The sequence below is a fragment of the Aethalodelphis obliquidens genome, unplaced genomic scaffold (genome assembly GCF_003676395.1).
Source record: "Aethalodelphis obliquidens isolate GAN/ISIS:26980383/991018 unplaced genomic scaffold, ASM367639v1 scaffold34, whole genome shotgun sequence".
NCBI classification, from domain to species: Eukaryota; Metazoa; Chordata; class Mammalia; order Artiodactyla; family Delphinidae; genus Aethalodelphis; species Aethalodelphis obliquidens.
In genome coordinates this window covers 13,701,713-13,729,101 of record NW_020837978.1, presented here as the reverse complement: position 1 = coordinate 13,729,101, position 27,389 = coordinate 13,701,713, and the positions used below count along the sequence as shown (strand labels likewise).

The 27,389-nt window shown below is 40.8% G+C and overlaps 1 protein-coding gene across 9 annotated transcripts in view; it reads left to right on the top strand.

Moving 5' to 3' along the window:
- The window catches only part of KIF13A (kinesin family member 13A), a 217,604-nt gene that overhangs the window by 152,397 nt on the left and 37,818 nt on the right, over positions 1-27,389 (top strand). For 8 of the 9 annotated variants that reach the window (XM_027128456.1, XM_027128455.1, XM_027128452.1 and 5 more), the window contains 10 exons: positions 2,835-2,946; positions 3,320-3,532; positions 5,626-5,736; positions 7,337-7,471; positions 9,035-9,165; positions 17,974-18,060; positions 18,159-18,325; positions 23,719-23,932; positions 25,559-25,721; positions 26,971-27,111. In XM_027128456.1, coding sequence (XP_026984257.1) covers positions 2,835-2,946; positions 3,320-3,532; positions 5,626-5,736; positions 7,337-7,471; positions 9,035-9,165; positions 17,974-18,060; positions 18,159-18,325; positions 23,719-23,932; positions 25,559-25,721; positions 26,971-27,111 — 1,474 coding nt within the window. Of the gene's footprint in view, positions 1-2,834; positions 2,947-3,319; positions 3,533-5,625; positions 5,737-7,336; positions 7,472-9,034; positions 9,166-17,973; positions 18,061-18,158; positions 18,326-23,718; positions 23,933-25,558; positions 25,722-26,970; positions 27,112-27,389 lie in introns of those variants that run through there. The other variant, XM_027128457.1, reaches the window with a different exon arrangement.

Genomic DNA, 27,389 nt, shown 5'->3' with positions numbered 1-27,389 from the left:
TCCTTTTTCCCTCTTTTTCATATATATCACATGCCATTTTTCTTAAAATTTCTTTTAAAGTGTACAATTCGGTAGCTTTATGATATTCATAGAGCTGTGTAACCATTACCACAAACTAATTTTAAAACATTTTCATCATCCCCAAAAGAAACCTGGTGTCCAGATCATTCCCCCTTCCCCCCACCTCCCCAGCCCCCGGGCAACCACGACTGCCATCTCTATAGGTTTGCCTCTTCTGGATGTTTCATATATAAATGAAATCAAACAGTATATGGCTGTATCAGTTTCCTAGTGTTATAACAGATTACCACAAACTGGAAGGGTTAAAACAACAGTACTATATTTTCTCACAGTTCTGAAAGCCAGAGGTCCAAAATCAAGGGATTAGCAGGGTTGCTTCCTTCTTGGGGACTCAGAGGGAAAACCTCTTCCATGCCTCTCTCCTACCTTCTAGTGGTTGCCGGCACTCCTTGGCTTGTGGATGCATCACTCCAGTCTCTGCCTCCATTTGCACCAGTTGTTTTCCCCTGTGTGTCTTTGTGTCTTCTCATGGCTTTATTTTAAGTACACCAGTCATTGGATCAGAGCCCTCCCTAAGCCAGTATGATCTCATCTTAACTATTTACATCTGCAAGGTCCTTATTTCCAAATGAGGTCACATCTAAGGTTCCGGTGGACATAATTTGGGGGTGGGGAGTGGGCACTATACAACCCAGGCCAGTGGCTTTTTGTGCTTGTCTTCTTTCTCTTATAAGTTTTCAAGGTTCATCCATGTTGTAGCATGTTTCAGAACTTCATTCCTCTCATATGGCTGAATAATACTCCTTCGCAAGGACATGCCACATTTTATTCTTCCCTTCATCATTCGGTGGACCTTTGGGCTGGTTCCACATTTTGGCTGTTGTGAATATTGCTGCTATGAAAATTGTTATACAAGTTTTTGTTTGGACATATGTTTTCATTTCTCTTGGGGTGGATTTGTTTAACTTTTAAATTTGTCAATTATGATACACATATTTATGTCACTTGGCAGTAATGGCCGTTGGTTATTAAAATTCTGACTCATTTTTGCCTCTTGGAATTGCTTTGTGTTTCAATGACTTTTCCAGTGACTCACCTTTGGAGAATTATATTGTGTGGTGGGAAATATGCTTTTACTCCTTTCAACTTATTTAATGGAAATCTATTGTTAACATTAGAAAGAAAGCTATGTAGTCTTTCAGTTGCTAAGCTCTAGTCACATGCTGATTTGTGTCCTTCCTTGTCTTTTATAAATACGTAGTAGCTTTTAATTTTTTAATCATTTACAAAGGGTTTTGTCTTTATGATATCATGTAACCTTCCTTGCAGTCCCGGGAGATGTCCTGAGACTGCTCTTTTCTGGCTGCTAAACTTGGAATTCAGTTGATTTCTTTTAAAAGAGCAATTGGTACTTAACTAGAATACAAGGATGTCCTTCATCCCTCAATACCACAAATCTGTTGTTTCTATGGTGATGTTTTCTCCAAGTGCAGAGAACATGTATTAACCACCAGGGGACACTCATTAGCCTAGACTAGTGGTTCTCAAACTCTACCTGCATCAGAATCACCTGGAAGACTTGTGAAAGCTCAGGTTCCTGAGTCCCACCATGAATGTTTGATTCAGTAGGTCTGTGGTGGGGCCTGAGAATGTGCATTTCTAACAAGGCTGCAAGTTGTGCTGGTGCTGCTGGTCCCAGGACCACTTTTGAGGCTCATAGGCCTGGCACCTGAATGTATGTATCACTTTGGGTATTGTTCAGCCAGGGCTTCTCAAAATTTAATGCGCATGTGAATCACCTGGAGATGCCTTTAACTGGTTCTGATTCAGCAGGCCTGGGAAGGCTTCCAAGATTCTGCTTGGGTAGTTCTTTGTTAAACTGTAGCAACTCCACATTGAAATAAGCTTGCCAGCTTTAAGCAGATGAACAGGATGTACCTTGTAACTGTAGTGGAAGGGTGCTTTGCAAGTTACATTGTTACTCTGGGAAAATCAGAGGCCAGAGTGGTCCAAGTTAGACTCAAAGAGTAAATGGTTGAGACTTTAAACATAATATTTGAAGTAAGTTATAATTCTCTAGTGCGATCTTTTTGTTTTGTTTTGTTTTTTGTTTTGTTTTCGCGGTACGTGGGCCTCTCACTGCTGTGTCCTCTCCCGTTGTGGAGCACAGACTCTGGACGCGCAGGCCCAGCGGCCACGGCTCACAGGCCCAGCCGCTCCGTGGCATGTGGGATCTTCCCGGACCAGGACACGAACCCGTGTCCCCTGCATCGGCAGTCGGACTCTCAACCACTGCGCCACCAGGGAAGCCCTCTAGTGCGATCTTTTAAATGTATGTTTCCAGGTTCTGAAATGTATGTTTCACAGGTTCTGTGATTGATCGGAATAGACTCTACAGGGATTCTACATTCATTCTTTTAAATTAATGGGGTTACTTTTTGTTTTCCTTTTTTTCAGTTTCTTGACGAATGTAGACTTGATGATATCAGCTTTAGGGACTTTTATTTTTTTTTATTTTTTTGCGGTACGCAGGCCTCTCACCGTTGTGGCCTCTCCCGCTGCGGAGCAGAGGCTCTGGACGCGCAGGCTCAGCGGCCATGGCTCACGGGCCTAGCCGCTCTGCGGCATGTGGGATCTTCCCGGGCCGGGACACGAACCTGCGTCCCCTGCATCGGCAGGCGGACTCTCAACCACTGCACCACCAGGGAAGCCTGGGGCTTATAATTTTATACTTATTATCTAGAAGGATTATTATTTTACGAAAACTAAATAAATACTCCATAAAACTAATTTTTAAATTTTTCTCTTGGCAGATCACTTACAACCTTGGGGTTGGTTATCTCATCGCTGGCTGACCAGGCAGCTGGCAAGGGTAAAAACAAATTTGTGCCTTATCGCGATTCAGTCCTCACTTGGCTTCTTAAGGTAATTCATTGTTCTCGTGTTCTTTTCCAACTAGAAATTGGCTGTTTCAGTGGTGACAGCTGAGAAGTGTGTGCAAAATACTACACAACGAACTCCTGACAATACTGTTATCCTGATTCCTAAACATGCAGGATGAAAACTCATTCCTGTTGCCTTTTTTCCATTAATAATGCTGTTTGACAGGCATTGTGCATTGATGTGAATAGAGAGAGACCACTTTCATCTGTCATAAACTTACTTGTGAAATACAAACCCATTTCCACACTGAGTTTTCTTCAGCACGAAGGTCATCCGTGCACGTGTGCTGCTTCCCTCATGCGTTGTGCATGGAATGGGCCTTGTTTCCTAAGATGCTATTTGAAATATTTTGCAGGACAATCTGGGGGGCAACAGCCAGACCTCTATGATCGCCACCATTAGCCCAGCAGCAGACAACTACGAAGAGACCCTCTCCACACTAAGATATGCCGATCGAGCCAAAAGGATCGTTAACCATGCCGTTGTGAATGAGGATCCCAACGCAAAAGTCATCCGGGAACTGCGGGAGGAAGTGGAGAAACTGCGAGAGCAACTCTCGCAGGCTGAGGTATGGTCAGCCCGGTTCTCCCTGTGATCCAAGCTCCCCGGCTCGTGGTGTCTGAGTGGCGAGGCGAGGTCGAGCTCACTTGCACTTCCGGGTCGCCTCATGTGGTTCAGTAGTTCTGAGTTGATGGGCATCTTCTCCGTGCTAAGCACTGTGAAGACACAGGCGTATAATGCAAGGCTCCGTCCCATGAACTGACAGTCAAGGAAGCAGACAATTGAAAGAGAGGTGCTGCTATTGCCTGTTTGCTTCAGTCAATCAGGTGGCCCTTGAGCCCAGATCTCTTCCAGTGTGAAATCCTAAGACCCAAATATGCTGCTTTGATTAACATTGTAGATTACATTCCCACGCAGCCTTGCCATTTTCAGAGAAGTTAGTTCTGTATCATCTCCTCATTAAGTCGTGGAGGACAAGGTGGTCAAGAATAGTTAGCATTAGGAAAAATTCAGAAATCTCCTTTTATCTTTTTTTATCAGTTCCTGACAGGGAGCAAAATCATTTTGCATTGTTACCATCTTTCCTTGGCTTTACCCAGACTTTAATAACCATAACCCTTTCCAAATAGCTGTTGCCAGAGAGGCACTGTCTCACTGAAATAGTAACAGGACTGAGATGAAGGTCAAATGCCTTAACTTCAGTCACATGCTTCCACATGCCAGGGTTCAGATGTGTACCTAAGGCTTCTAAGTTCACATTCCTTCATACCACTGTCTTCTGACCCCACAAAGAAAAGGAAGTCAAAGCCAGGGATCTGAATATTCCATCTGTTGGTGATCACGGAGTTGCATTATAACTATTTGTTTACATGTCTTTCTCGTCTTCTTGGCCACGGGCTCCTAAAGTGCAAGAGGCGTGTTTTATTAATTTTTTTTCGCTAACCCTTAGTACAACATTGATACTGGAAAGCACTTAGCACAATGACTTGCCCACGGTAAGTGCTCGATAAATGTTGCTCTTTTTGTGATTATCATCATAATCATCACTGAGTGCATCACGCATAATTTTTTAAAAATAGATGCCAAGAAGGGTAGCAGAACACCTGAAAACTCAAAATGCTGATAAACTTTGATGAGAGTCATGATCCTAGGAGGAGAGTATAACAGCTCTGGAATTTGTCTGTAGGTGGATGGTCTCCATCCTCCCTCTTTTCTGTGAATCTGCATTTCCACTGTGACCATGTAATCTAGGGCGGGTAGCTGGAACAATGCCTGGCCAAAGGGTGGAGCAGAGGAACCACAGCAGGTTCATGTAGAATTTTCATGTGTGTCCCCTTGGACCCAGCACTAAATATCACTCCCAGGCTCTGTTAACAGAGTGAGACTCAAGCATCCTGAGCCGGCCTCCACATCATTGCCACTTCAGCTTCCTGTCCGAGCTCTGCCATCTTTCTTGGTCATAGGGTTATACTCTGCAGAAGCTCATGTGACTATAGGGTGTCAAAAAAGCATATGTGGTGGCCAAGTAAAGGCCCCCCAAATTTCTTAAGTTGCATATAGCTGTATTTAGACCCCTTAATTATTCTCACTGAGCAAACACAGAGGGAAATGACTGCCTTTTTAAGCAGAAGTCCTATTTCCAAGTGAGTAATAAATATGCTAAGTTTATTACCATCAATAAGAAAAGTAGTTCAAATGGCCCAGACTCAAATTTTAAAATAAATGAGAAGAATTGCCACCTTTCCTGGTAGGTTAATATAACTGGAATGTGTTTATAAGTGATGTGTGTTGATCTCTGTCTTATTGAAAAAGAAGTCTACTTAAGTAATTTGTTCTCATACTTTTCTATTTTGAAGATGAACTTTAGCATCTTTTAGGTCTTTAAATGTGAAATTTAAGTACGATGGGTAAAATTACTCTGGGATGATTTGTATCAATTTAATTCAGGGCACTGGAATTTCTCTTTCTCCCTCAAAGAGTAGCAGCCATTTACTCTTTCACTTCATTTGATTAATAAAGGTCTAAAACCCCCTGACAGTGTGTGGCTTAATTGCTTCCAACAGACAGTTGATAACCGCTTAGGAAGGACAATAAGGGATTGTCTTGTACACAAGGGTGGAAAAAATTAGAAAATCAGATTTCTCTGCTTTCATTTTAAAGGCTATGAAGGCCCCTGAACTGAAAGAGAAGCTCGAAGAGTCTGAAAAGCTGATAAGAGAACTAACAGTGACTTGGGAAGAGAAGCTGAGGAAAACAGAAGAAATTGCACAGGTAGCTTGATAACTTGGGCCTAAAATATTGTGATTTTTTTTAAATTTTATTTTTTAATTGAAGTAGAGTTGATTTACAATTCTGTGCCAATCTCTGCTGTACAGCAGAGTGACTCAGTTATACACATGTAGACATTCTTTTTATATATATATTTTTTCTTTTCCATTGTGTTTTATTCCAGGATATTGAATATATTTCCCTGTGCTATAGTGATTCTTTTTCATTTGCTGTCTTTTCTGTATAGCCACTTATCATCCTCAAAACGTCCTTTAAGGACCTCTTTCTACTGAACTAGAGCCTGCAAAGATCCTCTTTAGACACTGGCTTCATTGTTTTTTATTAACTACCGTTTGGTCCCTGTATTTGCTAGAAGTGTTGCAGAGCACTGAATTTGTACAGGCATGGTTCAGGAAACATCTTTAATACGTTCTGCTTTTCACATTTAACCAGAAACCTGTTCTGTGGTTTTAGATCACCTGGCAAAGCATGCAGCTACCTGATTGGCAGAGAATTTACAACATGCAGCATATCAGTAGTTTTTTCAGTGTGCTTGATTCTTCAGCTTGTTAGCAAATGCTGTTATGAACTTTACTTGAGAAAATAAAAAGCAAGGACTAATCGTGTGAGTGTGTGTGTATGAGAGAGATGAACCTCTACACTGTACATTTCATGAACAGTTTAATCTCATTGACCACTTGTAAGTATTGGACCATCCCAATCAGGTAGCTTGAAATCAGTAACTGGAACCTAGTCCAGCCTGCTGCTTATATGTCTTGTAGATATCACAAACATATACCTAACTTTCTATAACTCCTACATTGCTTTATTTTTCTTCATAGCCCATATCACCTTTGGAAATTCTGTATTTTACTTGTCTGTTTTGTCATGGTCTCTCTCCTTCCATTAGAATATAAGTTTTCATGAAAGGAGTAGCTTTGTTTTGTTTGCTTTTATATGCTCAGCCCTAGATCTGTACCTAACACATAAATATGTCTTGAATAACTTGAATGAATTTGAGGCCCTCTGCAAAAGGGACCCAGCCTGCTCTTCCAGCCCCATCTCCCACTACTTTCCCACATTGACTTTCCCACCTGAAATCATCCAGTGCGCCCAGAGTCTTTACTGTGCTTTCCTCTGCCTTTCCCCTAGAACACTCTGCCCTTATCTTGCTGCTCTCCCATTTCTTCCTACTGAAATTCTTCTTGTGCTTCAAGAACCATCTCAAATGCATTCTCTTCCTGAAGCCTTTACTGGACTCTTAACCCATGATGATTTCCCTCCTTTGAAGCCCCGCAGCACATTGTTCCTCTCCAATGGCACAGGGCTCTCCTCTTTTACTTCTAGTTGTGTGGTCTTATCAGCTCCACTGGACAGGAAGCCCTTAAGGGCAGGATGGTGCCTGGTTCATCCTTGGTGCCCCTAAAACACTGACACAAGAAGTCATGCGTTTTAGGATCTCACTAAACTTGGTTGAGCTGATTAGAATGTGTAGTTTCACTGGCCTTGTCCCCAGAAATAGTGCCTTAAGCTTTCCACGGATACATCTCACGACTAGAGCAACAAATAGAGCTTCCCTGCTTTTGTCTGTGTCTGTGCACAGGAGAGGCAACGACAACTTGAAAGTATGGGGATTTCCCTGGAGACGTCTGGTATCAAGGTGGGGGATGACAAGTGCTACCTAGTCAACCTGAATGCAGACCCTGCTCTCAACGAACTTCTGGTTTATTATTTAAAGGTAAGAGAGTATGTTAATAGATAGTTGCAATCCCGATTCCGTCACGTACGATTCCCACTTGAGTCTGGGTGCCTGTCCCCATGATTTTGCTTTTTGTATCCAGCTTAGCTCTCATTAAAAGTAAGAGGATTGGTAGTTCAGTCAAGTTACCGTTAGGAGTGAAAACCAGCTCTATTGCATTGTACTGGGGCTGTGCAGTTGGGCTGATTTCCATCAGAGGGGCACAAGTGAGCAATGGAAGGTGTCGCAGTGATCCCTGGCTGTGGTGACAGGATTCTGAGAGGCTCTGGAGAGTCACCATTATGCTTCTGAGTAATTCTAAGGAGATCTCGAGATCATCACTAGCCTAAAGCAGACTCTTGTGGAAGATTAGACAGCTAGGGTTCTTCCATCTCCATCCCTCCCAAGCCTGTATGCTCAGGACATAACTCTTGGTCCTATGATCACCTTCAGGTGTGGAGATGGGCGTGGCCTTTGGGGTTCGGGGCTTCGGCCTCAGGGTACTGCCACTGACCAGGCTGCAGGGCTCAGTGCAGCAGTTCTCAGACTGCTTCGTTAAGGATTCTGAGCTGCCTCGTGAATATACAGAAGGCAGTGGAGAATAAGCTAGAAGTGAAGAAAGGAACCTCAGGCTTCTGTCATCCTTTTGATTCTACTTTTTCCAGAAACAAATATGGCACAAATAGCCCCTGACTTACTGAGAGTCCACTAATGGACTTAAGATCTATTCATTTAGGAAATGATGAAGGGGTAAGGAATTGTTTCTGAAATCTTAATTTTGAAAGACCAAGTCTCTTTCAGTTTCTCTGTTGAACAGGGAAGTATTATTATCACAGTGACTGCATGGTTTTTAGAGCAACAGAACAAACAAAGAGGATGAGCAGTGGGCAGTCACCAAGGGTCACAGTCCTCACATGTCTGAGGTTTGAGGTACTTAAAAATCATGCTCATCTGTATATTGTATAATCCACAGGCTTCAGTACTCTGCAATTTGGTATTAGAAACTCAGCTATTTTTTAGATCACTTTAAAAGTTACATATTTGAAAATATGACTTTCCATGAAACTATTTTCAATGATTCTTGAATTTATAGAGCTGTTTTCAAAGCACTTTCACCGGTAAGTCAGGTGATCCTTGAGAAAGAATCCTGCTCATTAGATCATATTAATAATATTGTTCTGGTTCTGCAAAAAAAAAGAAAAAAGAAACTGAGGCTCAGAGAGTGAAATGCCTTGCCCACGGTTACATAGACAGTAAGTCGTCAAGTTAAAACCGGAGCGCAAGGTATTCTGCTATCAAGTCTGACTTCTTTACGTTCTAAAATAATAGCTAATCACTGTTGATCAGGGTTTGGTTTTTTTTCTTTATAGTGTTTAATCATACTTTACATTTAGTGTATTAAGGTAAGCTTTTGACCTACAGTGCGCCAGATCTCACATTTTCCATCTGATTCATCTAATGTTGTCATGCATGTGCTGTTGGGTTATTCGAACTGATTGTGATGAACTTTTGCTGAGTTACTTGTAAGGGTAGGTTTTTCTTTCTTTAATGATCTGTTGCCAGGACCATACCAGGGTAGGTGCAGATACCTCTCAGGACATCCAGCTCTTTGGGATAGGAATTCAGCCTGAGCACTGTGAGATTGATATTGCTTCTGATGGAGAGGTCACCCTCACTCCAAAAGAAAATGCAAGGTAAGAAATGTCCCTTAAAGGTAAGGAGCAGCTCCTTAACATAGCTCAAGTGCCTTGTTTTTAGGAGTAGACTGACCCTTTCTGTCTGTTTGCTTAGTTATATCAGAGTTAAGGCTACACTGGCTTTTGCTTTCTGCTTGTAGAGAGCTGTGTAAGCAAGATTTCAAGCACCAGCTTCAGGGTGGCTGATTCTGCCTTGAGGGCTGGGTGATCTCAGATAAGATACTTCTTTTATCTAATCTGCAATTCCCTCATATGATAAATGAGGCTAATAGTAGACAAAACATATAAATCACTTGGCTCAGTGCCTGACACACATAACTATTGAATAAAGTTATTTGTTATTACCGAGTGTAATGCATTGTATGAAAAGCAGTTAATCAGATAACTCCATTATATGAAAAATTCCTAAACTAGGCTATAATACGTAAAAATTTGAGAATTGACAGGATAATATATTTACTTTTTAATTTCTACTAAATGATGTCTTGAATTATTTTATAATCACGTGTAAAATGAAGTCCTAAAACAGTATTCCTTAACTCACATAATTCAGAACACACATTTTTATGAAGAAAACTATATTCATTTCAAATTATTCTGTTAATATCACCCATATACATTTCTAAGTGATGAAAAACGGAGACTAGCAATAGTAGCATACATGATTCATGAATTTTGTAGGCCTTCTGTTATAGTGATAGATTGTTAAGATATTTAATGGTGAAATGATACCATTCCTTAATTTTTACTTATTCCAAGTTCAAATAGATTTTAGCTTCATGCTGTATCCCCCTATTAGAAGCTCTGGATTATTTTTACATACTGTTTTTTAAATTGACAGAATTATGTGTGTATACACACACAGACGCCACACACACACACACACACACACACACACACACACACAGCATGATAATTTGATCATATTCTCTTTTAACACTACATCTGAAAATGATTTTATTTGGTAGATTTCCTCATACCTGATTTTACTTCCATGTCTTTTTATCCTACTTTTCGTCCTTCCCCACCCTGTCCAATCTCCTCCTTTCCTATAACCTCAGGGCAGTGGTTCATTCATTCAGTATACTTCCTCTAGGCTCTGTACTGGGAATGCCCAAGTATAGTAACTCAAAGCCTGGTGGAGGAGAATATATAGAAACAATTGTTATTATACAGGAAAATAAGTGCTCCTTCTAAAGTGATCTTTATAACCTGCAAATCTGATCACTATAAAAGTGTGTGGGGTTTGAAGGACTGGAGGTAGGGAGAACTGTTAGGATATTATTACGATATTGTTGTGGGAACACAGCAGTAGCAAAAGAAGTGAAGAACAAAATGTATTTCAGAATTACTTGAGAGTCAGTGACGTTTAAGCGATGTGCTTGGGGACAGGATGGGAACTCACTTAGTAAAAGAAAAGAAGTGAGCAATATTAGATTTCTGTCTTAGGAGACGAGATAAACAGTGGCACTACTAAATCAAAATAAGAAATACAAGAGGAAGAACAGGTTTGGAGGATGATAAGCAATGAGTGGTAATGAGTTCACTTTGGAATACTTTGAGTTTGAGGTGTCCTTGGGATATCAATGTGAATATTTCCAGTTGCACATTGGATTTAGGGCAGGAAAACTACCCTAAAGATACAGACTGGGCATAATCAGTGTTGCCTGTCTTGAAAGTGGGTCTAGAGTGAATAGTGGAGGGTTAAACCAATGTTTATGGGATGGTCTGAAGATAAACCATGAAGTAGGGTGAGACAAGGGAGTCAGAGAGGCACAGAGGCAACAGCAGGATACAGTGATGGAATCTAAGGGAAGAGAATATTTAAGAAAGAGGTCAAAGTAGAAGCTAAAGAGCTTCTATTGGACATAGCAGTTAGGAAGACATTGACAACCATGGAATGTTTAAGTACCATGCAGTTGTGGGTATGGAAGGAAAAAATGCAAAGAAAGAAGAATAGGAGGTGAGGAAGCAGGCCGAATCTTGGTTGTGCAGATGGAAATGGGATTGGAGACACAGCAAAAGAGGGGCATGGCGTGAAGGGATAGTCAGTATTTCCTCAGATCTGTCCTCAAGTCTACCGGTTCTCTCTTGTCATGATTTACCTGCTGCTTAACCACATTCTACTGAGTTTTAATTTCAGTGTCTCTGTTTTTCATTTGTAGAAGTTTAGGAAGTCCTTTTTTAGACATGCCTGGTCTCTATTGGTGGAGGCTTGTTTTTACTCCATTGTATGCTTTAATAATTTTATTTTTACTTATTTTATTGCCTTTATTTGGAAATTCTGTTCTCTGAAGTTGCTGGGGCTTCAATCCAACTATTTGTTGTATCTGCTGATAACTTTGCTTCCTAAAGCAGTTCATGATTTTTTAGATGTGCTCCTCTTCAGCGGTTTATCTGTAGGAGTCTTGTGGCTTGGGTGAGGCTACATAAATTCCTGCAAAGAGATTTTATATTTGCTTCTTCCAAGTACCCCAGGCATGTGTTCAAGTAGAAATGACTTTTTAATGCTAATTTCTTGGCCTGGGTATGTTACTAAACCAGGCAGTTTCCATAACTTTTTCTTTTTTATATTATTGTAATAAGAGTGTACTATAAACGGCAAAGTGATATGTTCATACGTATGTTCAGGGGTGTGTGTGTGTGTGTGTGTGTGTGTGTGTGTGTGTGTGTGTGTAAGCACCTAGATAGGGGTCCTCTAAAGATACAGATGATCACAAAAGTAATCAGTAAGTAAGAGAGATGAAGCTTATTACATTTCTCTCTGATTTGCTCTGGAACTATTTTTAGTTTTATTTTAGAATAATGCTGCTCAATAGAACTTTCTGAGATAGTGGAAAGGTTCTATATCTGCTAAGACCATTTTGGTAGCCACTGTTGAGATAGTGTTCTTGAGAATTAACATATGGCCAGTGAGAATGAGGAACTGAATTTTTTAAATTATAATTCAGAGTTTAAAATAATAAAGGACACTGAGTGACACATTTCTACTCTTGATCATACTGCTTTTCCTAGAATTTCCGGAGGGCTTTTTAGATGCCTTAATAAACAATGGGGAAATATATTTCTTAAAAACTGACTATTGAGAGGGCAGATAGCAGAAGCAAGAAGAACTACAGTCCTGCAGCCTATGGAACAAAAACCACATTCACAGAAAGATAGACAAGATGAAAAGGCAGAGGGCTATGTACCAGATCAAGGAACAAGATAAAACCCCAGAAAAACAACTAAATGAAGTGGAGATAGGCAACCTTCCAGAAAAAGAATTCAGAATAATGATAGTGAAGATGATCCAGGACCTCGGAAAAAGAATGGAGGCAAAGATCGAGAAGATGCAAGAAATGTTTAACAAAGACCTAGAAGAATGAAAGAACAAACAAACAGAGATGAACAATACAATAACTGAAATGAAAACTACACTAGAAGGAATCAATAGCAGAATAACTGAGGCAGAAGAACGGATAAGTGACCTGGAAGACAGAATGGTGGAATTCACTGCTGTGGAACAGAATAAAGAAAAGAGAATGAAAAGAAATGAAGACAGCCTAAGAGACCTGTGGGACGATATTAAACGCAACAACATTCACATTATAGGGGTCCCAGAAGGAGAAGAGAGAGAGAGAAAGGACCCGAGAAAATATTTGAAGAGATTATAGTCAAAAACTTCCCTAACATGGGAAAGGAAATAGCCACCCAAGTCCAGGAGGTGCAGCAAGTCCCATACAGGATAAACCCAAGGAGAAACATGCCGAGACACATAGTAATCAAATTGGCAAAAATTAAAGACAAAGAAAAATTATTGAAAGCAGCAAGGGAAAACTGACAAATAACATACAAGGGAACTTCCATAAGGTTAACAGCTGATTTCTCAGCAGAAACTCTACAAGCCAGAAGGGAGTGGCATGATATACTTAAGTGATGAAAGGGAAGAACCTACAACCAAGATTACTCTACCCAGCAAGGATCTCATTCAGATTCAATGGAGAAATCAAAAGCTTTACAGACAAGCAAAAGCGAAGAGAATTCAGCACCACCAAACCAGCTCTACAGCAAATGCTAAAGGAAGTTCTCTAAGTGGGAAACACAAGAGAAGAAAAGGACCTACAAAAACAAACCCAAAACAATTAAGAAAATGGTCATGGGAACATATATATTGATAATTACCTTAAATGGATTAAATGCTCCAACCAAAAGACAGAGGCTTGCTGAATGGATACAAAAACAAGACCCATCTATATGCTGTCTACAAGAGACCCACTTCAGACCTGAGGACACATACACACTGAAAGTGAGGGGATGGAAAAAGATATTCCATGCAAATGGAAATCAAAAGAAAGCTGGAGTAGAAATACTCATATCGGATAAAATAGACTTTAAAATAAAGAATGTTACAAGAGACAAGGAAGGAACTACATAATGATCAAGGGATCAATCCAAGAAGAAGATATAACAATTATAAATATATATGCACCCAACATAGGAGCACCTCAATACATAAGGCAACTGCTAACAGCTATAAAGAGGAAATCAACAGTAACACAATAATAGTGGGGGACTTTAACACCTCACTTACACCAATGGACAGATCATCCAAAATGAAAATAAAAACAAAAAAAAACTGACTATTGAATGTCTGTGTTTTAGGTAGAAGAGATAAGTATTCTATAAAACTTTTTTTAAAAACTCATCTTTTTGGCAAAAGTATGTATGTATGTACATATTTATATATGTATAGTGTTAACAAACAAATTTTGAGTAAATTTGAAGATGTAATTGTATTAAATGATTTGTGAATTGGGCAGCATCTCATCAGGGGTTACACAACATGGAAGGCTTTTATAGTAGGGAAGGTGGGACAAGGAAAGGAAGTCATCAGCAAGGAACAAAAATGAAAGTTCATTGGAGGAAAGTAAAAGTTAGGTGACAACAGTTTCTCATTAACTGAGCTGCGGTGTTTTTTAATTGGCTGGGCTTGTTGCTGGGCGCAGAGGAAGTCTTCCTTCCTCCTGCTGGGGTAGTAATGTAGTTGCACTTCCTGTTGGGGGTGCAAGGTGGGTCTCTTCCTGTTGGGGTAACTGACATCTTCCTTTTTGGGATAATTGACGATGAGTGTTGGGGTATGAGAGTTCCCTTTTCAGGCCTCTTGACTCCAACTTTAGTTGAGGTTTCCTTTTATTAATTTTCACAATAGATGTACATATACATATATATTCTGATCTCATTTTCCATTTTTGCAGATGAATAAATCAGTTCATATTTCCAAATAGATGGGAAACAGACTTTTGAAACTTGAGTCACAATGTTGAGAGTCATTTTGAAGAATAAAGGGAGCATGTTAGTGTAAAACATACACACCAAAGCTTTACCGTGTTTGTGTACGACAGATTAAAAACATTTAAGATGGTATTTCCAGGGTATTTTTAATCAATAAAAACTTAGCCACCAGACTTGAAATATTACTACAGAAGAGTGATTATTTTCATCTGTGAATTTTCCTTATTCCATAACTTTGAGCTTAAAAGTCCCCCTAAAGATTAGGAGGCAGATAATGAGAGTATATGAGAAAAGTAACTTACGGAAAAATTAAAACTCAAAATGATACTCATTATTTTTCTCCATCAAACTTCACTTGACAGCCCTTATAGCAAATTAAACTTTAATTAATTGATTAACTATCCCCCTAATGTTTTGTTTTGCTTTTATTGTTTTCTTTTTATTTAAAAAAATTTTTTAACATCTTTATTGGAATATATTTGCTTTACAATGGTGTGTTAGTTTCTGCTGTACAAAAAGTGAATCAGCTGTACGTATACCCATATCTCCTCCCTCTTGCATCTCCCTCCCACCCTCCCTATCCCACCCCTGTAGGTCGACACAAAGCACAAAGCTGATCTCCCTGTGCTATGCAGCTGCTTCCCACTAGCTATCTATTTTACGTTTGGTAGTGTATATATGTCCATGCCACTCTCTCACTTCTTCCCAGTTTACCCTTCCCCCTCCACGTGTCCTCAAGTCCATTCTCTACGTCTGCATCTTTATTCCTGTCCTGCCCCTAGGTTCTTCAGAACCATTTTTTTTTAGATTCCATATATATGTGTTAGCATATGGTATTTGTTTTTCTCTTTCTGACTTACTTCACTCTGTATGACAGTCTCTAGGTCCATCCATCTCACTACAAATAACTCAATTTCGTTTCTTTTTATCGCCGAGTAATATTCCATTGTATATATGTGCCACATCTTCTTTATCCATTCATCTGTCAGTGGACACTTAGGTTGCTTCCATGTCCTGGCTATTGTAAATAGAGCTGCAGTGAACATTGTGGTACATGACTCTTTGAATTTTGGTTTTCTCAGGGTATATGCCCAGTAGTAGGATTGCTGGGTCCTATGGTAGTTCTATTTTTTTTTTTTTTTTTTTTTGCGTACATGGGCCTCTCCCGTTGTGGAGCACAGGCTCAGCAGCCATGGCTCACGGGCCCAGCCGCTCCGCGGCATGTGGGATCTTCCCGGACCAAGGCCCGAACCCGTGTCCCCTGCATCGGCAGGCAGACTCTCAACCACTGCACCACCAGGGAAGCCCGGTAGTTCTATTTTTAGTTTTTTAAGGAACCTCCATACTGGCTGCATCAATTTACATTCCCACCAACAGTGTAAGAGGATTCCCGTTTCTCCACACCCTCTCCAGCATTTATTCTTTGTAGATTTTTTGATGATGGCCATTCTGACCGATGTGAGATGATATCTCATTGTGGTTTTGATTTGCATTTCTCTAATGATTAATGATGTGGAGCATTCTTTCATGTGTTTGTTGGCAATCTGTATATCTTCTTTGGAGAAATGTCTATTTAGGTCTTCTGCCCATTTTTGGATTGGGTTGTTTGTTTTTTTGTTATGAGCTGCCTGAGCTGCTTGTAAATTTTGGACATTAATCCCTTGTCAGTTGCTTCATTTGCAAATATTTTCTCCCATTCTGAGGGTTGTCTTTTCGTCTTGTTTATGGTTTCCTTTGCTGTGCAAAAGCTTTTAAGTTTCATTAGGTCCCATTTGTTGATTTTCGTTTTTATTTCCATTTCTCTAGGAGGTGGGTCAGAAAGGATCTTGCTGTGATTTGTGTCATAGAGTGTTCTGCCTGTGTTTTCCTCTAAGAGTTTTATAGTGTCTGGCCTGACATTTAGGTTTTTAATCCATTTTGACTTTATTTTTCTGTATGATGTTAGGGAGTATTGTTTTTAAATGCCAGCAAAATCTCTTTTTTAGGTAAAGGAAACATTTATGAGAAGACTAAAATTGTCCATGCTAAAATTTCTGGAGGACTTTTCCTTTCCCCCTAAAAAAACTCACAGTGACAGTGCTTTAACTGTATCAAAGGATCGGTTGTTGAGATCTTCTAATAAGCAGCAAATCCTACAAAATCTTTTATAGTGACTTATTTAGGCTACTGATGTCACAGCCCCTTGATAGCCAGTAAGCTGTAGCAAAGTTACAATGTGAGGAAAGCTGCACTGTTGAAAGACCACCTGCAAACGTCCGCTGGACAGTTGCTTCTTCAAGATTTGTTTCAGGCAAGTCCAGGATACATAGACCAACATAAACCCACAGACACAATGTACATCATCATGGTATAATATATACAGTATAACAAAGACTATCAGAATTTTCTTCCCCACCTCTAATTGTTTGTTTTTATTGAAGTGTAACTGACTTACAGTATTATATTAGTTTCAGGTATACAGCATATTGATATTACATAATGGTCACCACTGTAGTTACTATATGTCACTATAACTGGGAGTTTGTACCTCTTAATCCCTCTTAAACTTTTTCACCCATCCCCTCACCTCCCTCCCCTTGATTGATTTTACCATTTGGTTGGTAGCTGTTTAGGATTTAAACCTGGTATTCTTTTTATGTTTTCCCTGAGTTTTTATTATGGGAAATTTCAAACATAAGAGTAGAAAGAATGGTATAACAAGCCTCCGTACAGCCATCATCCAGCTTCAAAAATGACAGCTCACAGACAGTTTTATTTTTTATTTGTATGTTCTCCACATCACCTCCTCCCTCCCCTCTGGGTTATTTTAAACATATTCCAGATATTGTAACTTTGCATCCATAAATATCTCCACTTGTATCTCTAAAAGACCAGTATCCTTAAACACAGCTTCCATACCATCACACCTAAAATAATAAACAATAATTCCTTACTCATCATACATTGAGGCGGTGTTCACATTTCCCTAGTTGTCTTATAAAGGTTCTTTTTCAGTTGTTTCGTGAAATCAGGCTCCAAATAAGATTTAACCATTGTCATTGATTGTTATGTCCCTTGGGACTCTTTTAGCCCATGGGTCCCCCTCCTTTGCTCCCCCACTTTTTTTTCCTTGCATTTTATTTGCTGCAGGCACCTAGTTGCTTCCCATAGTCAGCATTTTGCCCATTGCGTCCCATGGCGTCATTTAACATCTTCTGCTGCCCTCTCTATTTCCTAAATTGGTTTTAGATATAGAGGCTTGATCAGGTTCAACTCAAATATGGACAAGAATGTTCCATAGGCATTGTTGCCCATCTCCATCAGGAGCACATCATGTCCACTTGTCTGTCTTTGAGGGATATCAGCATCCCTTGATCATTTTTGCCTAGATCGTGTATTTTGATAGTGTTTACAATGCTGTTATTCCTTCTTTAGGTATTAGTCGAATATGCCTATTAAGAGAAGGTTCCCCCAGTTATCTCTTTGGCTCCTGGGTCTAGGTTTATTGCTCCTTACCATCCAGCTGATGTAGCCCCCCTGGTGTTCCTTCAGGTCCTGTGTAAACGGCACCCTCGTGTGCAGCACCACCCAGCTGTGGCACGGGGACAGAATCCTGTGGGGAAATAACCACTTCTTCAGGTAACAGCTTGTGTTCACTAGTATGTTCACTCATACACCTTTTCTCTTATCTGAGTGTAAAACACGTTGATTTTCTCTAATGGTGAAAAACCCCACAGAATTAATTTACCTAAGAGGAAACGGCGAGATTGGTTGAAAGACTTTGAAAAAGAAACGGGCCCCCCAGAGCATGACCTGGATGCAGCCAGTGAGGCTTCCTCGGAACCAGACTATAACTATGAATTTGCACAGATGGAAGTAATCATGAAAACGCTGAATAGTAATGGTAAGACCCTTAGGCATTTACTTTCTTACTCTACTCTTTAAATAAACCTGAGGAGAATTTGAGCATGGCTAGAGAATTGTCAGTCTGATCTCTGGTGTATCAAGTTGGGGATTCTGTTGCAAGAATAAAGATTTTGACCTTTTTATTTATCTCTATCTCTGGATTTTTAGCTTCAAAGTCCCCTCTTTTTAATTATAAAAATGAAGTATGAAGAAAAGGCCAGATGGAAAAACAAGTGTAATGTATTACTCTGAAGAGTATAGAATAACAACAAAAAAGAACATCATTAAGATTAGGGATTAACATTAGCTACTGGGGCTTTTGACAGCACAGCACAGGGAAGACCACAGTTGGAACTCAAACTTCATCCCACTCTGTCACTTGCTTACCAAGTTGGGAGGAATCTCGACAGACATTACAAAGTGATGCTCAGACATCAGAATCACATTAATGGGTCATTTAATAACATGGCTGAGCAACAAGTCTCTCCTGGGAGTGATTTTTTGAAAGCCCACGTGGATGCAGGGTGTGACAGGAGGGTGCAGCTCCAAACTCCAGGTGGAGGAATGCCCATCAGAAGAGAGATTATTTCTTCAGATGAGGTTACAGAATCCTAGACATCTCTGTGGTATATCCAGGTGGTATCCATTTAATCATGTATCATCCCACATCACAGATTTCTAATTTTCTCCAATTGCTACCGTCTTAACGTATATCTAAATATTTATATATATAAATATATTTATATAAATATTTATATATATATGACCCCCCTCAATAACCAGTGAGTATTTAGCACTCACTAAATACTCATTTGTTAATTTCTCCAAGCTTTCTTAGCCACAGCAGTTCATCATCAGTGGTCTGGCTCATGGTGTTAACATGAGTATCCGTTTGTGTTCCATGTCAGGCCTTGCTCTCCAGTGTTGATTTTATCCATTTAAAAGTAATGTTTCCCCTTCCTTATGCTTTACTCAATCCCACTGATAAATGGAGCTCCGCTGTGGGGCACACAGATGTGCTCTGTTATGATGCTGAAATGCTGGTGGCCGGACAGAGTTCACGCCATTCACCTCTACTGCTAGGTGGCTTCCCGGTTATGAGCCTGTCTGCCTGGTGGTCATCCCCTTGGTGGTCCTACTTGAAGATTCTCTTCCCTCTCATGTGGTTTCAGACGGAGCTCCTCCACAAGCACTGGGATGAAGGTTAACTGATTGGTTTTAGCATGAGGGAGCTTGGCTGGTGTTTAGCAGTGCTGCTCGTCAGTGCTTGTGCTACATGCTTTGGCCAGATCTAACTAACATGAGGGGGAAGAAGCTGAGGTTTTCTGCCTGGCCTTTTCTGCCTGAGGTGCCCTGAATTCTTTTTTTTTTTTTTTTTTTTTTTTTTGCGATACGCGGGCCTCTCACTGTTGTGACCTCTCCCGTTGCGGAGCACAGGCTCCGGACGCGCAGGCTCAGCGGCCATGGCTCATGGGCCCAGCCGCTCCGCGGCATGTGGGATCTTCCCAGACCGGGGCACGAACCCGTGTCCCCTGCATCGGCAGGTGGACTCTCAACCACTGCGCCACCAGGGAAGCCGTGCCCTGAATTCTTGATGGAGGGATGCTCGCTTTTCAATTATGACCCTTTCCTCCCCATGTCCCAACTCCATTGCCTTCCAGTGGTTAAAATCCAGTGGCTGTTCTTTTCCCCGTGTATCCAACAGCACAAAAGTGTCACTAGTATTATTGCTTCTCATACTGACGACTATTATTTCTGTTGACAGCACAGCAGTTCAGGACGTAGTACTTCTGGGTAAATAGTCACCTGCATTATCCCAGTAATAGACTAGAATAACGGATTTTCAAATCTCTAGAATAAATAATGACCTGAAACCCAATTCTTTTTTTTTTTTTTCTTTTTGCGGTACGTGGGCCTCTCGCTGCTGTGGCCTCTCCCGTTGCGGAGCACAGGCTCCGGACACGCAGGCTCAGCAGCCATGGCTCACGGGCCCAGCTGCTCCACGGCATGTGGGATCTTCCCGGACCGGGGCACGAACCCGTGTCCCCTGCATCAGCAGGCGGACTCTTAACCACTGCGCCACCAGGGAAGCCTCCCAATTCATTTGAATTAAGAATAAAAGCAAACCTAGTATCTGTAGACCATAATATGTTCTTCCTGAGGCTTCAGAATAGGAATCAGACATTTAACTGTTTTCACAGAGTCAATGGCAGCTCTAAAGTAAAGAGCAATTAAGGGGCTGGTGAAGGGTCATAGAGCTTATTCCATCTGGGATTAAAAGGTTCTCTTTTTCCCCCAAAGGATCTACTTTCCTTCGATTTAGTGCCTTGGGCATCTTGATATGAATTAATTCTAATTCTGTGGGTCACATAAATTCCCTTCAACCTCTACACCATTACCCTCTCTCTTTTCCATTCTCGGGACAGATAAGGAAGTTTGAGCTCATTGCGGAGTTACATACCAGGCAGAGAATAAACTAAGGAAGAAGAGAGGATACTATGCCCAAAAGAAAGGGGGTCCTTTCTCTCGTCCTAAAACACTTACCTCTTTGGTTTCTTGGCCTGAGGCTCTAGGCTTACTGAGTTTTAAAACAGTTCATACAAGAGGAAGAAAGAAGATAGGGAAAAGAAGGAAGCTGTTAACATTCTCTTGTAAAGTGGGTTGGTTGTTTGAGAACAGACCAGATCATCTTCGGCTTCTGTCCTATGCCGTATCATAGAGTCAGAGTGACTTGCTGATTAGGATGACCTTTTTAAGAATATGTTGTATAGTGATAAAGGCTTAAAAGAGGTTAATTAATTCGAAAAGAAAGTGTTATCAAATATGTCTAAGAGAAAAGTGTTTCCAGACTTGTGTTGGGATCAGAGGAGAAAAAGAAACCTCAGTCCCTGTACCTCTACCAGGTTTGTGTGTAGCATAGCCAGACCCAGAGTCTCCAGGCAAGGCTTCCCAGGCTGGTCTGTGGCAGGCTTGGGGAGGGATGCTTTGAGTTGCTCTCTCTTGCATATCTGCATGGTGATTTGTGGCCACTGAGAAAGCCTGGTGAGTAGTAGGGTTGCTGTGTCGTGGCAGCTGCTAAAGCAGTTTAAAAAGGCCTCGGTCACATTACCTCTGCATTGGCATGGAACCCCCTACCTCAGCCATCTGGGGTCATGTGTGTTTCTACTTACCACTGACCAACAGGTAGAAATAAGAATTAAACATCTTATTCAGTGTCCTTTAGCAAAAACCCTAGGATATGATTTTATTAAAAAAATTGGTGTGTTTCCCAGTTTTCTCTCTCTGGAAAAGATTCATAAACACTCAGTTAGGGCCCTAAAAATGGTTGGTGAGGACCCTGTCCTTTATTTTTGAAACCTAGAGCCTAAATAGAGAAAAAATATATGTATACTGTTTGAGAAATACGTATATTTTTTAATTCCAAGAGAACTTTTCTTCTCTAGCCCTTACGTGTAAGATTTCTTTAAACTCCCTCAAAAAAGATCACCATATTATTCTTCCCCCCCCCCCCCAGAAGTTCTAGGGCTACGTTAGAAGTTCTAATCCTTTGGAGTATGTCAGTTTTCACTCTGTGGAAAAAGTCTTACCCACCCATGGTCTGCCTTTGTGTAAAAGGGTTTTTTTTTAGGAGTGCATTTTCCATTGGCCTTTCAAGTTAACATATTTCAGGGATTCTGTGTCAGGACTCTATGAAGAAAAGTATTCAGCTTTGAAAAAATAATGAATTTGAGAATTTTATATCAGCAAAGAACAGTATTTTTTTTTTAAATCTACTCTTTAACAGAGTACTAATTCTGAGGGAAACATTGGAGGTAAGAGTACAGTTTATTACTAAGTTTATTTCCTGCCCCAGACAATTAGCTCTGATCTGAGTTCAGAACCCAGTTCTGTTGCTTATTAGTTGTGCAATCTTAGGTCAGCTACTTAACCTTTCTGAGTCCCAGTTTGTCTCATCTTTGAAATGGGAACGCCATCCACCCTTAAGTTTGTTGCAAGGTTTTCATGAGGTGATGCATGCACAGCGTATAGTGCCTCTACCTGAGATATAGCCAGCAGCCAGTAGAATTATTATTGCTGCTGTGGTTGTCATTTTTCTTAAAACAACTCACCTATACTCTGTGTATCTAGTGATTTTTAAAAGTACTTTCTACTCTGTTTTGTATTATTTAACCCTGTTTTTAAAGCTAACATGCTATTTTCTTTTCCTCTTCTCATATAGAAAACTACTAAAATTTACCTGCTGATTTCACAAATTGGTAGGGTCTTCTGGTAAAGTCAGTCAATAGCTATCATGAGGTGATGTAAAAATTCCTCTTAATTTCCTTCACTAATCCTGGAAATTAAAATGAGAGTCAATATATAGAAATACGACACGAGCAGCACTGAATAATAAGCAAGTGTGTGAATCTCAGGCTAGTCTGAGAATACGAACACATCTCCTAGGTCCCGTGTACTTCAGGGAAATATTTACCATTATGGTGATTTCTTTGTTTACCATCCAGATTGTCTAACATACTGTTTCCCTAGAGACAGCATGACTTTCTCTTTTGTGCGTGTGGTCAGTGCCTTCCTTAATCTTTCTCCATTACATCCAGGCCATTGGTTGTTACCAAGCTAATGTCCTGCCATAGCCAATGAGCTCTTTAGGACCGAGTCCTGCCTACACCACAGCCACCACTCGTCACAGTCGTGGCCCCTTTCAACAAGACCCATTAGTATTTCTAATACCTGTTCACCCACCTGTGTGCTGGTGATCTCTCAATCTGCAGACACAAAAAATCAGAAATAGTTGCAAGTGAATTGCTTTCTTGACTATTAACACCTGAGAAATTGCCAGACCATATACTCAATCAGTGTTTTCAAACACATGCTGTGATCTGTAATTTTCCTCTCACATTAGAGAAATTCAGAAGTAATAAATTTGTGGCTAAAATCAGAAATACAGACCCTTTGCCATGTGCTGAAACCAATGCTAGAAGAGCGTTGAAAAGTGACTATCAGAAAAATCAAATCTCCTGTGGCTCTGTCTTTGAAGTTGTCTTAGCTTTCATTGAGTTTTTCTTCTCGGTGGATAGAATCCCAACCCCCTTTCCCCTGTCATCTGCTTTTCGCAATTGAGTGGTCTATCTACACATTAGGACGAGCTCATCAAATTGAAGAAAGTCACATAGTAGACGTGGGGAATGTTTCCCCCCAGGGCATTGATCTAAAATGTTAAGGAAAAGGAAGTGGAGAGGATTTCATCCCACCGGGCCTCTCGGGCCGCTCACAGGCAGCACATTGAAAGGCTCGATTCTGGGGGCGGGGATGGTTTTCGCCCTAAGGAACACCCACGGGCTCCCTGCCGTAGCCACCGCTGAGGGCACCCCGCCTTGTCTCTTGGCTCACCAGACCCAGTTCAAAATGTGGTTCAGGTCCTGGAGAAACAGTACCTGGAAGAAAAGAGGAGCGCCCTTGAGGAGCAGCGGCTCATGTACGAGCGCGAACTGGAGCAGCTCCGCCAGCAGCTGTCCCCGGAGAGGCGGCCCCAGAGCAGCGGCCCTGACCGCCTGGCCTATAGCAGCCAGACAGCTCAGCAGAAAGTGACCCAGTGGGCAGAGGAGAGGTACGAAGGGGAACGGGGGTGGCGGCGCCCAGAGTCAAGGCCTCGGGGTCCTGGGCGAGGCGGTCGTGAGGCACGTCAAAGCGGGACAGACCTGGCAAAGAGGGAAATCTTACTCCCGTGTCTGGATTGTTAGCACTTGCCTTTCCTTTCAGAGATGTTATTTATCCTAAGTATGTTTACTGTGATGTTAGTTGTTAAAGATTACACCTGCCCCCTTACCCTTTAATAAAAACGGTACCAAGAGTTAGAATACCACGGTCTGGTCTTAAAGTAGAGAACATTTGAATAGTTCTTCAGCATAAAACCATTTCTTGTTTTTTATTTCTCTTATGTTGGAACCCATTTAAATACAATTTTAATGTTAAGAAGTCTACTAAATGTGAATTTTTTTTACCTTGTGACTTTTTATATCAGAACTGAGGTAGTGGTGGAGGAAACGGTAACAAAAACAACCACAATAAGTATTGCTGAGTTCTGTTGTGGTCTTACCACAGTCTAGGAATGCTGCTTATTTTATTTAATGCTCCCAGCAGCACCAAGCCGTGGGAACTATTCGTTCTGTCTTGTAGCTTGGACAATCATTTTAAATACCTTCCCTCACTCACCCATTAAGTAAATGAAAAGGCCGGGGTTTGAACCCGGGTCTGTTGATAGCCCATTATCCTGTGTTGTAATAAAAATAATGGCGCCTGGCGTGTCTTGAGCGTTGATCACATGCTGACACTCCAAGCAGTCGAAAATCCGAGTATAACTTTACAGTAGGTTCTTGATATCTGCATTCCACATCCACAGATTCAACCAACCATGGATCACAGTGAAAAAAATCTGTGTCTCCGTGGGCCTACACAGTTCAAACCCATGTTGTTCCAGGGTCAGCTGTACCCTTTATTTCATTCAGTGGGTAATTTTCGCATATCCTGTGATGGACCATGCACTTTAGGTGTAGTGACAAGCAAAAAAGCCATGGTCCCTGCCCTGGGGGTGCTTCCAGCTTTGTAGAGGAGATGGACATTATTGGTCAAATAATTATACAAATAAATGAAAAATTGTAACTGTGATGAAGGCTACTGAGGCAAAAGATGTGGGGCTTGGAAAACATATAATAGGGTTCGGACCCAGTTAGGCTGTTAGAGAAGCTTTTATCAGGAAGTGCTATTGTGTAGAGTTGAGAAACGAATTTCTGCTGCCACAGAAGTCCCTACTTCTCACCTTTTACCAACTGAAGAAATCACGTAAAACACTTTCTCCTTACTGGCTCCAGATCTCGCCCACCCCAAAGCACACAGAAGTCGTAATCATTTCTTTTTCCTAAAGGATTGCTTTATTGGGTTTTGTGTGTACGTGTGCATTACCATATCAAAATCTAGTTGTTTTCAAATGTTATATAATTTAAAACATGGTTTGAAGTTAAGTCACCCCACGTGTTTGCTCTTCATCTGTGGTTACTAGTGGAGAGCTCACGGAAACCTGGTGGGAAGAGAGGAGGATAAGAGGTGAATTGGCAAAAATAGCTTGAAAAACAATTGTTTGAGAGTTTTCTACTACTTTCTAACAACATGACTCACTTGGAAACGGGACTGCCGTTTTCTTTTGGACATTCTCATGTCCTTTTCTGCTGTGCCACAGGGATGAACTCTTCCGCCAAAGCCTGGCAAAACTGCGGGAGCAGCTGGTCAAAGCTAACACCTTGGTGAGGGAGGCTAACTTCTTAGCCGAGGAGATGAGCAGACTCACCGACTACCAGGTGACTCTGCAGATCCCTGCTGCAAACCTCAGTGCCAACAGAAAGGTAAGAATGTTCTCAAAGAAGATGAGAATAAGAGGTACAACAGTAGATGCTGTAAGTGGAACGTAAACCTGGCATCCACAGAACATCCGTGAGGAGACCCTGACGTGAGCCAGAGGGTCTGTTCTTTTTAAGACATCCTTTAGAGATCTTGGGTATATATGCCTTTGGGTATTTTATGATCGGAATATGAGAATTTTGGGGGCTAAAAGCCTTGCTAATTTAAATGCTTTCTTTAAAACAGTGAAACTGGGGAATTCCCTGGCAGTCCAATGGTTAGGACTCGGTGCTTTCACTGCTGTGGTCCCGGGTTCAATCTTTGTTTGGGGAACTAAGATCCTACAAGCCGCTGGTATGGCCAAAAAATGAATGAATGAATGAATGAATAAATAAATAAAACATTGAAACTAGAAATATATATAAGTAATTCCTCCTGCTTTTCTCTTTCATATAAATGCCTCCTGAAATGGGGGAATGTGTGTATATTTTGTGATAGTACCATTCTGAGAGTGAATTCTTCGAGAAAGGAAGACTCATATGATACCTGTTTTTCATACACAGAAGGATTCTTTGCAGCCATTGGGAAGTTTCCTGTCATTTCAACTTGAAATTTTCATTTAAGGAGAAACTTTGGAAGAAATAATTTTTCATCCATTCATTTTTCCCTCCAGCAAGCGAGCTAGAAACGAGTCAGAGAGTGTCTCGTCAGTCTTCTTGTATTTTAATCTTTTGACCAAGTAGTTCTCCTTTGAGAAATTTATTCTAAATCTGTACTTATAGACGTGTTCATAAACATTTATGTGCTTTTGTACCAGGACACTTATCACAGTGGCCTGTGTAATAGCAAAAATTTGAAGCAGCCATGATGTTGACCAAGAGAATAATTAGTCAAGTGAGTGGTACATCCCTATAATGGATGGCTGTGTTGCTATGAAAAATCATGTTTATGAAGAATGTTTAACCACACAAGAAGGTGAACTGTGGAGAGAGAATTGGGATAGGAAATTTGTATATTTGTTTGGTTCTGACTGTGATAAAAATAAACTGTGTGTGCATGGGTATACAAAGAAGATTGAAAATAAACCAGAATACTCCCTAGGTGATAGGGTTTCATCTTCTTTTGTATACATTATGTGTTTTTTCTTTTCAAACTTTCTACTTTATGATAATACATATTGCTTCAGCAATCCAAAAGAGTTATAACAAGATGCGTTATGTTTGTTTTTCGTTTTTGTTTTCCTTCATTCTGCAGAGAGGAGCCATAGTGAGCGAGCCAGCTATTCAAGTGAGGAGGAAAGGAAAGAGCACCCAAGTGTGGACCATCGAGAAGCTGGAGAATAAATTAATCGATATGCGAGACCTTTATCAAGAATGGAAGGAGAAGGTTCCTGAGGTAAGAGGGACAAAATGTAAAGGAGCTTTGGTTGTGCTAAAAGGACAAGAATATAAGTGATTTAATCGTCAGAACACACATATGTGCGTCAGTGACTATCTGTCGTGCTACTTGGGACATTCATATTAGAAATGTAAAGTGAAGGTGACCTTGAGAGGATCAGTTGGATCGGTCATAAAACATGTGATCCCCACACAGATAGGAACTAAATGAAGAGAACACGTAGCATGTTCTTATTGGGTTGCTAGTACATTTCAAGTGAAGTGAAGTAAGACAAA